The sequence below is a fragment of the Diaphorina citri genome, unplaced genomic scaffold (assembly GCF_000475195.1).
Source record: "Diaphorina citri unplaced genomic scaffold, Diaci psyllid genome assembly version 1.1 scaffold1116, whole genome shotgun sequence".
NCBI classification, from domain to species: Eukaryota; Metazoa; Arthropoda; class Insecta; order Hemiptera; family Psyllidae; genus Diaphorina; species Diaphorina citri.
In genome coordinates, this window is record NW_007378545.1 from 64,833 (window position 1) to 79,398 (window position 14,566).

The window sequence follows — 14,566 nt, forward strand, 5'->3', positions numbered from 1 at the left end:
AATAAGGTGAGAGAGAGAGGGAGAGAGAGAGAAGGAGAGAGGAAGGGAGAGAGAGATAAGAGTGAATTTGAATAATTAACCAACCTGAAACGTTTTTTTCTGTTTCCTTCTTTTTCTTCTTCATTTCTTTGAAGAGTGCAGTATTGCTGGAAGATGGTGTGTAGGAAGAGAGAGTGTGGGAGAATAAGGTGAGAGAGAGGGAGGAAGAGGGAGAGAGGGAGAGGGAGAGAGAGAGAGAGAGAGAGGGAGAGAGAGAGAGATAAGAGTGAATTTGAAAAATTAACCAACCTGAAAATCTACTTTAGGAATACTCACAGAAGAAAGAATAGAGAGGGGTCCAATGAACTGGTTTGGATTGGAACTTGGAACGCATCACATTCACTTGTAGGTACTTGTCTTACTTCACTTGTCAAACGCAGAATCTCAACTTGGCCCTTGGGAATCTTGGGATAAAACTCTGAACTCAGATTACTTACTCCAAAAAGTAAAGATTAAACTTGAATTTTCCATGTTTCATTGTTTCAGCCCTGCATAGGTATGTAGAAAACAGACATCAGAAATAGGATTTCAATACGTTTTACCCTGTAGATGTAGAATTTAAAATTCATTTGGTGTTTCAGCCTTCTCTCCGTTTCTCCCAAGCTCCTAATGTTTAAACAAAATTAATTCGGCGGTGGCTCTCATTACAAAACTAATGAATGCAGTTTTAAGTTAGATATACTATACGTAGGTAAGTGAAAAATTCACCTATTTCAAAAACCCGAACAAAATAAAATCAAACCAAAAACCGCCAGCCTAGTTAGTAGCTTGGTTGGTTACGCGTCTGCCTTGTAGGCGCTAGGCCGCGGGTTCAATTTCCGCCCGGGGCGGATTTAATCCTGAACAAATAATGTTCGTTCTCGGAACGGCTGGCTTTCTCCCATCCTGTCTTCCTTCTCTCTTCGATTTCGGGAAGATAAGACAAAAAAAAAAATGCACTCAGAGTTCTTCCGAGAACGAACCTTATCAGAAAGCCAGCCGTTCCGAGAACGAACCTTATCAGTTTACAATAAAGTTCGCCCCGGGCACAAAACATAACAAGTTGATTTTTTAAATCAATTTCTCAAAGTAAAGAAGAAGAAGAAAAAAAGTAAAAACTGCACACCTTTTCGCGAACCGCCCCATTTCGCGTGACTTTCAAATGTTTTATTATCCAACATGAGATTCATGAAACATGCCGCGCCCCGGCACAAAAAACATCTCGAGCACAGCTTTCCGTTTCCATCCCCTCTTCCCCCTATTCCACTCACCCCTAAACCTCCCCCCCTTTCCTACTTCCGCCCTATTCCCCTCAAAATTCCCCCTCCAGTTAAATCCCCTCCCAAACGTAAGTATTATTTCTGATGTAATTATTTAAAAGTCAATGACGTGCCATGAATCGGTAATGAAAAAGCTTCTTACATACCCTCTCCCTTTCCTTTGCTATAAAGAAGAAGAGATGTTTTTTTTTTGCGAACGATGAACGAAGTATTTTATTTTGCCCTTGGAATGAAGGAGAATTACACCTTGGAATGTTAGAAGTTAGGAGACCCTAAATCGGATATTTCCAGAAAATTTGGACCTATTTAAATACTTTCTCATTACATAGTACAAGTTTGTCTTTACTTACTTATTATAATAGAAAGTGAGAAATAATAATTAAAACAATAAAACCATTTATTTTTTAAAATAAAATAATCTGTATTTATATCTGGTAAAGGTACAAGTACATGGGATCTCTCCCTTTCCCTTGCTATAAAGATGTGAAGAAGAGATGTTTTTTTTTTGCGAACGATGAACGAAGTATTTTATTTTGCCCTTGGAATGAAGGAGAATTACACCTTGGAATGAATTTCAATGAATGAAAAAAAAAAAAAAAAAAAGAAAAAGAAAAATGTTAGAAGTCAGCAGACCCTAAATCGGATATTTCCAGAAAATTTGGACCTATTACCTATTTAAATACTTTCTCATTACATAGTACAAGTTTGTCTTTACTTACTTATTATAATAGAAAGTGAAAAATAATAATTAAAACAATAAAACCATTTATTTTTTAAAATAAAATAATCTGTATTTATATCTGGTAAAGGTACAAGTACATGGGATCAATTAACTTAATACTAACAATATGGTCGCAAAAAATTTATAATAACTGTCACAAATACAAAAATGCAATCATTCATTAAACTTAACTTTTAAAAGATCAAACTAGCAACAATTAAATCAATTTTTGCTTCTAATTTGAGCAGGTTAGGGGCAAAAATATCTACTGGTACAACCCCCTCTATTTTTCTCTGTGGTTATTTTCAACGTTGGTTATTATTAAAATAAATTAAAACAAAAATTGGTTAAAAATAATTAATTGTAATTCTTTGTAATTAATATTGATAACATTCATCTTGGTACAACCCCCTCTATTTTTCTCTGTGGTTATTTTCAATGTTGGTTATTATTAAAATAAATTAAAACAAAAATTGGTTAAAAATAATTAATTGTAATTCTTTGTAATTAATATTGATAACATTCATCCTATTTACAAATCTTTGTACATTAAAATTAAACATAACCCATTTACTTAAGTGTATTGTCCTGAAATATTTTTTATTTAAATAAAGCACTTTTGGAGTTTCAACATTAAAACTTTGAGGAAAAAATGTAAAAAAGGAAAATGGATTCAAAAAGCTCAAGTCGTTATGGTATGTAAATATTAGAAGGAGAATGTTCAATATAGGTATCTAATATTAATAAAATAATCACCACAATTAAGACATCAAAGAATGGACTCCATTAATATCTTAGTTTGATTTAGGTTTTTTTTTTTTATTTATTATGGGACTGGTTGCTCCTCTCCCAAGAGAGTATGCAATTAACACTGCGACCTCTGTAGATCTATTGTGACCAGTATTTTTTCCCCTGCCCAAGCTGCTATACCCTGGCCTTGATGGAACCTAGAAGTACCCTCACTGGTATATTTCAACCTCCCCAGTTTCTCTAAAATTAACCTGCAGCACCTCTAAAGAGTCCGCATACTCAGGTTTATTCCAGAGAAAAGCTGTGAGTCCATAGACTATCCCATTAAGAGGATACCAAGAGGTGTCATCAAGGCCAGAGAGCTAGCTAAGGGCCCCTAAATTGTAGGGGTCAGATGAGGGATATTCAGGTACATAATTATGTCGTTGTACCCAACTTCCTGAGACGGACTTGACCATAGTCCCATTCAGGTACCCTCAAAAGAGCCAGTGTTATTGTCTGTGGCTTCACAGGGCTGGCTTTGTCTCAGTTTTACGTCCTCCAGCGAGACAAACCGCACTCATTTGACCAAGGGATAAGGGACATCTCATTGTGGTTCATACTTCATATTTCATATGTATACAGGGGTTATCAGTCATCTTATTGCTCATCATCTCTAATAATCACCTCCAACATACTATTGCTCAAACTGCCAAACTCCTCCCCCTCCATCTCTCCCTCTTCCTCATCATACTCCGTGTTCTCATAAGCAAAGTACGGCTCATTATCATCAATCTTATGTACCGTCTTCATATGCTTCTTCAGATTATAATTCCTCGTGAACGTCCGGTTACATATCTTGCACAGGATCTCATTGGTTATGCTGACTGGCTCTCCTTCGCCATCCTCATTGAGGACTACTTCGAGGAAGTCAGCACTCCCGCGCGCCATCTGCTCATCCATCAATTTCGGATCCGCACCACCGTGGAAGATTCGGTTGTGTTTCTTCAGACTGTCTTTCCTAGTGAAGGATTTGTCGCATAGCTCACACCGGATGCGGTCAATGAACGCAGCGTTCGCTCGCGCACCGAGCGCCACCTCGATGACGTTCGTGTGTTGCGGTTGATTCTGTGTGTGAAAGATGCGAATGTGCTTCTTGAGACTGTCTTTCCTAGTGAATGTTTTGTCGCACAGCGTGCATGGTATTCTATCAATAGGGACAACGGGACCGACGCTGGTTCTATTGTCTACGCTGCTGGTATTCTCTACACTGGTACTGTTCTCCACACTGGTACTGTTTTCCACTTTTTCTCCTCCGTTTTGTTCTAATTTCACCGCGGGTGGGGCGGATGTTCCTGAGTTCCCTGAGTTGGCACTTGGGTTCCTTCTCGTATGAAAGATCTTCATGTGCTTCCGAAGCGAATCTTTCCTCGTGAAGGTTTTGTAGCAAAGTTCACACGGAATGCGGCTCTTGATCTCATAATTTAGAATGCACAGTGTGATTGCTTATGGGAACAAAAAAATAATGGAATGGCAAATTTTCATTATATTATCATTATTATGCATTTTTGAGCAGAAACTTGGAATTTTACAATATGGAAATGCAAAAACAAAATAGTGAAAATAGGGTATAAGTCTGTTTTCATTTTATGTAACTTGGAATATTGTAACTTTTTTTTTACATATTAAATTTATTATTGTGAAGAAAAAAATTACAGTATGTTGGCAATAATTAAACAGAGCCAATACTCTTTCTGGTAACAAGTGTGGTGCACGATTGGCAACAATTTTCCCCTTCGTAGGTATCATAATATCCTTGGTAATTTCCATGAAAAGGTGATTCCAAGTTCCAAATTGACAGACAGCCTAGTTAAATCTCGGAATAGCAAATATTGAAAATGGTACCTATTTTTTTTATATTTTATTATTAGGTATTATTATTTTTAAAAGGAAGAAGAAAATCGACATACAAAAAAGGAAGACATTTTTTTTCAGACAGGAGATTCGGAAAATTAAAAAAAAAAAAATATATATATTAATTAAATAAAAAATAAAGCTTTTTGTACTACTTTTGTAACGTCAATTTGACATTCTCTCCCAAAGAAGGAAACATATTTCAGCAAAAGATGTGGTAAAACTTACAAACCAACTCCCTGAAAGTCGTACATATGTATATGGGAAAAATATTGAAAAAAATCGTACAACCCACTCGAAACGAGAGGGAGAAAAAAATCTACAACTTATTGGTGAATAAATTTAGCTGTGAGGGGCAAAAGTTCACTATTGTAGACAGGAAAAAAAAAGTTATCCAACAAAGGGATGAGTTGGGGGGAAAAAACTCAAGTTGGAAAAAAAAGAGTAAAAAGTTAGACAACTTCACGTCAAGGCCAGGAAAAGCTTCAGCGGTTGGGTGAAAGAGCTCATTTCTAAGAATCCTGCCACGTAAAATGAAACCAGTAAAAAAAGGTGGGGATTTTTTTTTTTTTCTTTTCATCTTTTGTTTATTCAACATTTCTTTCAACCAATTTCATTTATTTATTTTGATGGTAACTTTTTTTTGAAGAGGTTTGCTAGAGGGAACTGTAACTGCTAGGGTCTTATCGTCCCGAAAGCGAAGACAGGATAGGAAAAAACCAGCCCTTTCGAGAACGTACCTTATTCCTTCAGGATAAAATAAGTCCCACGCTAGGTCGCGGGCTAGCGCTTACAAGGCAGATGCGCTACCTTCCAAGCTAACTAGGCTGGCGATGTAAACAATTGTAACATCAAAGAAGAAGTTGGTAACCATGTATTGCCGGAAGCAAATTCCGGGTTGTTTTTACGTCGTGGGTTTGAATCCCAAAAGAGTGTAAGTTTTTAGTACTAATTTTACAGTCTCTTCAGACCTCCATTTGTTATTTAAATCACACAGTCCCTTCATGTCCATTTAAAGTCCCTGATTTTAAATGAGGTTCTTCAAGAGGGAGAAAAAGAGTAAAAAAAAAGTAAAAAAATCTAGGTAGAATGTAGATGAACAAACGAAGGAAAAAAAGTACTCCTGCTTCAGTCAAGTAAAAACTTTTTTTTCCAACTCGAGAAAAACAGAAAAAAGTTTCAATTAGTTGCCTCTCTATTTGGTATTGAAAACCTGAGTACCTATCTTTTCTAACATACAATGAACTTTTGCCTGCAAATCCTGGTATTTGCTTTCATTACATCCTACCTCGGTGGTCAAGACTTTATCCCTTCAGGATAAAATAAGTCCCACGTGGGAATCCCGTGACCTAGCGCTTACAAGGCAGACGCACTACCTTCCAAGCTAACTAGGCTGGCGATGTAAACAATTGTACCATCAAAGAAGAATTTGGTAACCATGTATTGCCGGAAGCAAATTCCGGGTTGTTTTTACGTCGTGGGTTTGAATTCCAAAAGAGTGTAAGTTTTTAGCACTAATTTTACAGTCTCTTCAGACCTCCATTTGTTATTTAAATCACACAGTCCCTTCATGTCCATTTAAAGTCCCTGATTTTAAATGAGGTTCTTCAAGAGGGAGAAAAAGAGTAAAAAAAAAAAAAAAATCTAGGTAGATGAACAAACGAAGGAAAAAAAGTACTCCTGCTTCAGTCAAGTAAAAACTTTTTTTTTTCCAACTCGAGAAAAACAGAAAAAAAATTTCAATTAGCTCTATTTGGTATTGAAAACCCGAGTACCTATCTTTTCTAACATACAATGAACTTTTGCCTGCAAATCCTGGTATTTGCTTTCATTACATCCTACCTCGGTGGTCAAGACGCTCGTCTGGTAATCAGGAGGGTGTGGGTTCGAGCCTAGCTGATATATGGAATTTCATCATCAGCATTGTTTGTCAATTTAACCACAATAATGGGAGTAGCTTACTGCTGGGATAAAGGAACTCGTTAGTCCTATTTGAGCAATATAAATAAGCACTATTAAGAGTGCAGTGCAGTGTGGATGGATGAATTGGAGAAAGCTGAGTGGAGTGCTGTGTGATAGGAGAGTTAGTTGTAGGATGAAAGGAAGATTGTACCCCTTTCACAGTTATTATTTCGGAGTTTTGACCTCAGATTTGGATTTTTCCCAACTTTTTACATAGGAATCGACCATTTATTTATATATAAATAATAAGCACTATTAAGTACATCAAGTATATGTATATAGGGATTAGAAAACCTATGTATTTACGGCCGTTCTTACCACTGAGAATTAACACAGTGTCAAAGGCTTTATTTGACGTCTGGCCACGTTTCGCCCTCAGCAGGCATATATAAAATCCTAATGAGAAGAGTTGTGACATCAGATTTCACATCAAAATGTGCAGAAACGCTTGCGCACAAAAAACCGTTGAGTCATGAATTATGACATCATTGCCTACGGGAGCGTATGCTGTGACATCAAAATTCACAATTTACCGGTATTTTTTAAATCAATTTATCTCGGTATCTAGAAGTCGTAGAAGAAAAAGAAAAATTCGGTTGGTCCTCATTTTTCCTGCTCTATGACTTTGAAACATCACCGCAACGGGACCGACGCTGGTTCTATTGTCCACGCTGCTGGTATTCTCTACATTGGCACTGTTCTCCACACTGGTACTGTTCTCCACACTGGTACTGTTTTCCACACTGGTACTGTTTTCCACTTTTTCTCCTCCGTTTTGTTCTAATTTCACCGCGGGTGGGGCGGATGTTCCTGAGTTCCCTGAGTACAACGGGACCAACGCTGGTTCTATTGTCCACGCTGCTGGTATTCTCTACATTGGCACTGTTCTCCACACTGGTACTGTTTTCCACTTTTTCTCCTTCGTTTTGTTCTAATTTCACCGCGGGTGGGGCGGATGTTCCTGAGTTCCCTGAGTTGGCGCTTGGGTTCCTTCTAGTGTGAAAGATCTTCATGTGCTTCCGAAGCGAATCTTTCCTCGTGAAGGTTTTGTAGCAAAGTTCACACGGAATGCGGCTCTTGATCTCATGACCACTTTCCTTGAGGATCACATCCAGCATATTGCGATTGATTTGTCCCTCGGTGAATTCTTTCTTCACGTTGGTATCATTGATAATATGGAAGCGTCTCATGTGCTTCCTCAGACTATCCTTGCGTGTGAATGTCTTGCTACAGATCCGACACTGAATGATGGCGTTGTTATTGGGCACCTTGCCCTCCTGCAAGATAACTTCCAGGATGTTTGGTTAAATGTCTTGCTACAGATCCGACACTGAATGATGGCGTTGTTATTGGGCACCTTGCCCTCCTGCAAGATAACTTCCAGGATGTTGGGTTTCCCTTCACCAGACTCCTCTTTGATAGCGTCAGGCGAAATGTACGTGTGGAATACCTTCATATGTTTCTTCAAGCTGTCCTTCTTGGCGAATGTTTTCAAACATATGTGACACTGGATAATCTTGTTGGCTTGGGTGTTATTCGTGGAACCCGAGCCATGATTGTTGGTATTGGATTTTGGAATGGGTGTGATGGATACTTCACCAGCGCTGATTATGTCTTCCACAGAGAGCGGATCAGTTTCCCTTTTAATGCTAACTTCCGGGACAGGGGTGTAGTTTTCTTCTTCGGATTGATTTTCCCTGTCCTCATTCTCTTCGTTTTCTTCTTTCAGTTCCATTTATTGGTATTGGATTGTGGAATGGGTGTGATGGATACTTCACCAGCGCTGATTATGTCTTCCACAGAGAGCGGATCAGTTTCCCTTTTAATACTAACTTCCGGGACAGGGGTGTAGTTTTCTTCTTCGGATTGATTTTCCCTGTCCTCATTCTCTTCGTTTTCTTCTTTCAGTTCCATTTTGATTACTGGTACGAGCATCATCTCATTCATGTCATCATAATCCTCATCATCTTCATTCTCCTCATGACTGCCATGTCCATTATATTCTCCTTCATTATCATCACAGTTCAGAATGCCATTAGATACATTCTTAGTGCACGTCTTCATGTGCTGTTTCAGGTTATAGTTTCTCGAGAAATATTTATTACAGAATCGGCACTGGATCTGATTATCATCCATATGCATCTTCGTGTGTTTACCGAGGTCTACTTCCGTCAGGAATGTTTTAAAACAAATGAGACACGTCAAATACACATTGCTGATGACATTCTTGTGTTTCGTCTTCAAATGGAGAAGCAAATTTTTCTTCGTGTCAAACGAGATTTCTTCACCAACAGCCTTGCACTCCAGACAACTGTAATCCAGGTGATTGTTCTCTATGTGAGCTTTCAAGTTGGATTTCTTCAAGAAGACTTTGCCACAGAATTCACATTTGAGCTGATTAGCCACACTTTCATCCTCATGTAATTTCTTGTGTATGTTCAGCTCATAGACACGTGTAAATTCTTTGGCACATATTTCACACGTATATTTGGGTCCATTATGAATGAGGAGATGTCGTTTCAAGCTATGACTCGTCGCTAATACCTTGCTACACACGTAACACTCGAACTTCATACCATCTGTCCGATGTACTTCTTCTAAATGTCGCTTCAGATTATTCCTCTGTGAGAAATTCTTGCCACAGAGATCACACTCGTGAAGTTTGAGTCGTTGATGAATTGCACTGCTATGCTTGTTCAGCTCAGCGTTTGATGAAAATCTCTTGTCACATTGTTCACATTTGAACCGTTTGCTCTCCTTATCGTCATGGATTTTCAAATGACGCATCAGATTCTCTCTAGACTCAAACACTTTGTAGCAAAGTTCACACATGTGATTTTCAACATATTCATGGGACTTGATGTGTTCACTGATAATCATTTGCATGTTGGCGGTCGTGATTTTCAGGTTGGCAAATATCGTTTTATGGTCATTCAGATGCGTTGGGTAGTCTGGCTCAACCAAGTTGTTTACAGTGGTTTGCTGTTCTGAATTTGGTTCACCACTGCTCTCAAGGTCCGAAATTTTCTCTTGTTTGACTTGGATAGGAAGATGGTCATTATCATCACTTGTCTCTTGCTCTGATATTTTCTCTTGTTTGATTGAAGGGGGAAGTGGTTCTTTATCATCCATGGCACTAATATTAAACTTGATATCACACAATGGACATTGGTAACAAGTTTCATTTTCTCGACAAAGGCCGTGTTCCAACATCTGATGAGTGATCAACTTGTACTTGAAATGGAAATACGTAAGACAAGCATGACACTGAAGTGGTTCTTCACTTTTCAATTTGTTGAGCGGGAAATTCGAAGTATGAGTCCTCATGTGTTTCTTGAGAGCAGATCGCTCAAAGAACCGTTTTGAACAAACCTCACAGGCGTACTTATAGAGGCCGAGATGTTTCTTCAAATGTTTCTTAAGTACACTCTTGGACACATAGGTTTTATTGCACAGATGACAGTTGTAAGGACGAACCTTGGTGTGATGACTGAGGATGTGATCATTGAGATGAACTTTCTGGTTGAAAGCTGTTGAGCAATGCTCACACTTGAATGCTTTCTCATTCGAATGTGTTTTGACATGAACTTTGAGGCTACTACTTGATGACAAGTACTTGAGACAAACATGGCATTGGAATTGTTTTGGATTGTTGTGGAGCTTGAGATGAAGTCTCAAATTGATTTTGTGTGAGTATCGTCTGTTGCAGTATTTGCACTTGAGTGCCTTGTTGTTGATTTGCAAATCTTTTGAACAGCTGTGACCCCGTAAGTAGGATTTCCTTGCAAATACTTTGAAACAATTCTTACACTGCAAGTCAGTGTTTGCATCATTGGAGTAAGGATTGTTTGAAAATAAACTTTCCATCCCATTTGTCATTTCCAAGTCATCATCTTCATCTCCTAGACATGCTTCTACACCTAATCCAATATCTTCATCTTCCAGGAGATGATATTCACCATTGTCCTCTTCTTCTTCTCCCAGTTCATCATCATCACACATTATCTTAAGTCCATCATGTTCATCTTCCTCTTCTTCTCCACTTTCCTCGTCAGATTCATCACTATCGTTTTCATCGTCAGAACCACTCTCATCTTCACTAAGCTCTCCACTATTGTTCAGTAGAGTCTTATCAGCATGAGTCCATCATGTTCATCTTCCTCTTCTTCTCCACTTTCCTCATCAGATTCATCACTATCGTTTTCATCGTCAGAACCACTCTCATCTTCACTAAGCTCTCCACTATTGTTCAGTAGAGTCTTATCAGCATAAGTCCATTATGTTCATCTTCCTCTTCTTCTCCACTTTCCTCGTCAGATTCATCAGTATCGTTTTCATCGTCAGAACCACTCTCATCTTCACTAAGCTCTCCACTATTGTTCAGTAGAGTCTTATCAGCATCTGAACCTTGCAATGATTCATCCTCACTTTGGTCTAAACCATTGGACAGTTGTTTTCCTTCACCAACTGATTCCTCAGTCACCTCACCATTCTGAGGGCCACTTTCTTCAACTTCTGTCTTTATTTTCTTCACACTGACCAAGTCATTGTCAGTGTCTTCATGTTTTCTTTTTGCTGAAATCTCAGCATGTTCCGCATCCATCATAATGGATCACATACACATTAAAACTAGAATAATTAGTAGAAACAATGGTAAAAACTACATCACTAATCACTTGAATAATAAAATTAATTCATTGGTAAAATCTTAAGGACATTTGCTAAGAAGAGAAGATTGGCTTATAATTCAAATTGCTTACTCCCACAATGATCTGGTTTAGTCTCCTTGACTCATGCATTGTGTAGCCAACAGTTATCAATGGACGAGGAAATGTTTCATCACCTAGTCTCCTGTGAAAATAATAAAGATCAAAAATACCATTAGATGATCAATATTCTGCTAGGCAAAATTGTCATCTTTAGCCAATCTTGTTATAGTTTTAGTTTCTCAATGGAGGAGTTGCAATTGGGAAAATATTATTAATAAAAGGTCAATTCCTCAAAGAACAAAAATACCATTAGATGATCAATATTCTGCTAGGCAAAATGGTCATCTAGCCAATCTTGTTATAGTTTTAGTTTCTCAATGGAGGAGTTGCAATTGGGAAAATATTATTAATAAAAGGTCAATTCCTGGTCATCTTTAGCCAATCTTGTTATAGTTTTAGTTTCTCAATGGAGGAGTTGCAATTGGGAAAATATTATTAATAAAAGGTCAATTCCTACGTAAAAAGTTGTGAAAAATCCAAATCTGAGGTCAAAACTAAGAGAAAGTAACTTTAAAAGGTCAAAAATTCAATTTTTAATAGATCAGTTGCGCTTACTTGGGTGGTGTTTCAAAGTCATAGAGCAGGAAAAATGAGGACCAACGGAATTTTTCTTTTTCTTCTACGACTTCTAGATCCCGAGATAAATCGATTTAAAAAATACCGGTAAATCGTAAACTTTGACGTCACGGCATACGCTCCCGTAGGCGATGACGTCACATCAAATGTCCCGAGCAAAGCTCCCTCGCAGGCAACGCATTAATGTGTTTGTGCGCATACGTTTCTGCGCAGTTCTTTCTGCTCCGCCGCTAGCGTGCTTGCATAGTGGCGCTACCTAGCGGACAAAAATAGCAACTGCGTTAAGTCTGACGTCACAAATCTTTAAACTTTTTCATTATAAAAATTGAATTTTCGACCTTTTACAGTTATTTTTTCCGAGTTTTGACCTCAGATTTGGATTTTTCCCAACTTTTTACATAGGAATTGACCATTTATTTATAATTTTTACCCATTTGCAACTCCTCCATTCAATTTGAAGAAGTACCTACTAGTAGTACTAGTATCTTTGACTTAGGTATATGTATATATATTTTTTGACATTCCACAAGTTCATATGAATCCAGAATGGAAATAGAACTCCATTACGAGAGCTTGATAACTGATAAACGAAAACTGCTTGTCGTGATCAAGACGCTCGGCTGGTAATCATGTGCTTGCGGGTTCGTATCACAATTGAGGCATCCCATCCAGATTGTTTATATAGTCAATAATTTGGAGTTTGATTACAATAATAGTAGAGCGTATTGCTGGTGTACTTTAACTTGTTAGTCTCATTTGAAGAATATAAAGAAAGCACTGTTATTATTCTTATGTAAGAAAGAAATGGGCTCTGGGTCCCATATGGGTTGGATACTAACCCAAACTGACCAAAAATTGATAATTTGAAAATACTCGGATAGATAAAAACATCTTGTGATGACATTCCAGTAGCCAAATTCCATGAAATCCCCATCAATCCAAAAGAATTCGGAACCCATCTAGCCTCTGCATTGTTATTCTTTATCAGATAATGATAAACAAAGAGTAGGTATACCTACCTCTTATTTACCTACAGAAAAACTCCCATTGAACGTGTTTTCCCTAAAAACCCATTAAGATTTGGCTCGAGGGGGGAGTTCTTTTACAACACATTGGGACAAGGTCTGAATGTCACCAAGTGGTCAGCCTGGGACTATTTGGTCACAATGGCAGCTGACAATAATTTGAAAATACTCGGATGGATAAAAACATCTTGTGATGACATTCCAGTAGCCAAATCCCATGAAATCCCCATCAATCCAAAAGAATTCGGAACCCATCTAGCCTCTGCATTGCTATTCTTTATCAGATAATGATAAACAAAGAGTAGGTATACCTCTTATTTACCTACAGAAAAACTCCCTTTGAATGTGATGTTTTCCCTAAAAACCCATTAAGATTTGGCTCGAGGGGGAGTTCTTTTACGACACATTGGGACAAGGTCTGAATGTCACCAAGTGGTCAGCCTGGAACTATTTGGTCACAATGGCAGCTGACGATGTCTTCACTCCACAGGTTTTACCAGCCACCTGATGAGCGTTCGTTTCGTAAAAACTAAAAACGTAACTTTTACTCATAAAAATAGACAATTACCTTCGAAAATTCTTCCCGCATGGAATTCTCCTCGAAAAGGCACTTAAAAACAGCTAAAAAACGGATTAAATACAGCTTAAAACTAGATTAAAATGTTACCTATTTTATTTGACAAAAAAATCACAAAAAGAGAAAATCGGACATTGAAATTTTGATGTGTGAGAAGTTGGTTTGTTTACATTTTTGTTTACGTACGCAACAGGTGTGTGAAGCGAGCCACGTTTGAAGGTCCGTTTACATCCATACTCTTTATGGTAAGTGGACCCTATGTAGGACCCTGACCCGTTTTTTTTTTTATGAAGGGCGTTGAAGGGATTACTCGATTAGAGAGAGATAGCGGGGACTGTAAATCCGGAAACATTACTGTCCCGAAATAAAAGAACATGATAGAGAGTCGTTCCGAAAACGAACCTTCGAAGCCGAGACCGAGTGCTTACAAGCAGGCGCGCTACCCTCCAAGCCAGCTAGGCTGCTACGCCATGGGAGCTGACCTACCTACCTAATAAGCAAGTTAGCACAGCTTCTTGTAGTGCCTTATCTGTTGCGGATGTTGGCGACCAGCTTGGCAAGTTTGATTTTGTTTACAGCTACCTATGCGAAATAGTTCCATGGATGTTTTTCCGGTCCATTTTCTCAAATTGTGCAGCCAGGAGATTCTGCGCCCGACGCGTCGTCGTTTTCCTTCAATTTTCCCCTGGATGATGAGTTGTTTTTTTTACTTTCTATTTTTTTTTTTGCACACTCTATTGTTAAAATATGTATTTATAACAATCAACTCAATATTTACTACTCTTTATTACTTTTTGCTTTCCTTTTATATTTCATTTTATTATTTTTTTTCTACTGTATTTGATTGTTGTTTGTGTTTGTTTAGTTTTAGTGTATTTTTTTCTACTTATTTACCTACAGAAAAACTCCCACTGAATGTGATGTTTTCCCTAAAAACCCATTAAGATTTGGCTCGAGGGGGAGTTCTTTTACAACACATTGGGACAAGGTCTGAA

The 14,566-nt window shown here is 38.1% G+C and overlaps 2 protein-coding genes and 1 long non-coding RNA gene across 3 annotated transcripts; all 3 read right to left on the reverse strand.

The window, feature by feature from the left end:
- Window positions 1–3,322: 3,322 nt before the first annotated feature.
- Window positions 3,323–10,757, reverse strand: LOC103514283 (zinc finger protein 91-like). The gene is made up of 4 exons (XM_026827312.1): window positions 8,360–10,757; window positions 7,982–8,180; window positions 7,707–7,892; window positions 3,323–4,224 (listed from the first exon to the last, which is right to left on the reverse strand). Exons 1-4 carry the CDS (start codon window positions 10,624–10,626, stop codon window positions 3,409–3,411), a joined length of 3,468 nt encoding a protein of 1,155 aa, XP_026683113.1. The 5' UTR covers window positions 10,627–10,757; the 3' UTR covers window positions 3,323–3,408.
- LOC113469530 lies at window positions 4,420–6,766 on the reverse strand. Its single transcript, XR_003392902.1, has 2 exons — window positions 6,505–6,766; window positions 4,420–5,950 (listed from the first exon to the last, which is right to left on the reverse strand). It is a non-coding gene; the product is annotated as an uncharacterized LOC113469530 (long non-coding RNA).
- Window positions 10,758–10,873: 116 nt separating the features above from the next.
- On the reverse strand, window positions 10,874–13,705 carry LOC103514287 (acidic leucine-rich nuclear phosphoprotein 32 family member B). Its single transcript, XM_008479157.2, has 2 exons — window positions 13,563–13,705; window positions 10,874–11,475 (listed from the first exon to the last, which is right to left on the reverse strand). The coding sequence occupies exon 2, from the start codon at window positions 11,228–11,230 to the stop codon at window positions 10,874–10,876; it is 357 nt and encodes a 118-aa protein (XP_008477379.1). The 5' UTR covers window positions 11,231–11,475; window positions 13,563–13,705.
- Between the last annotated feature and the right edge of the window lie 861 nt (window positions 13,706–14,566).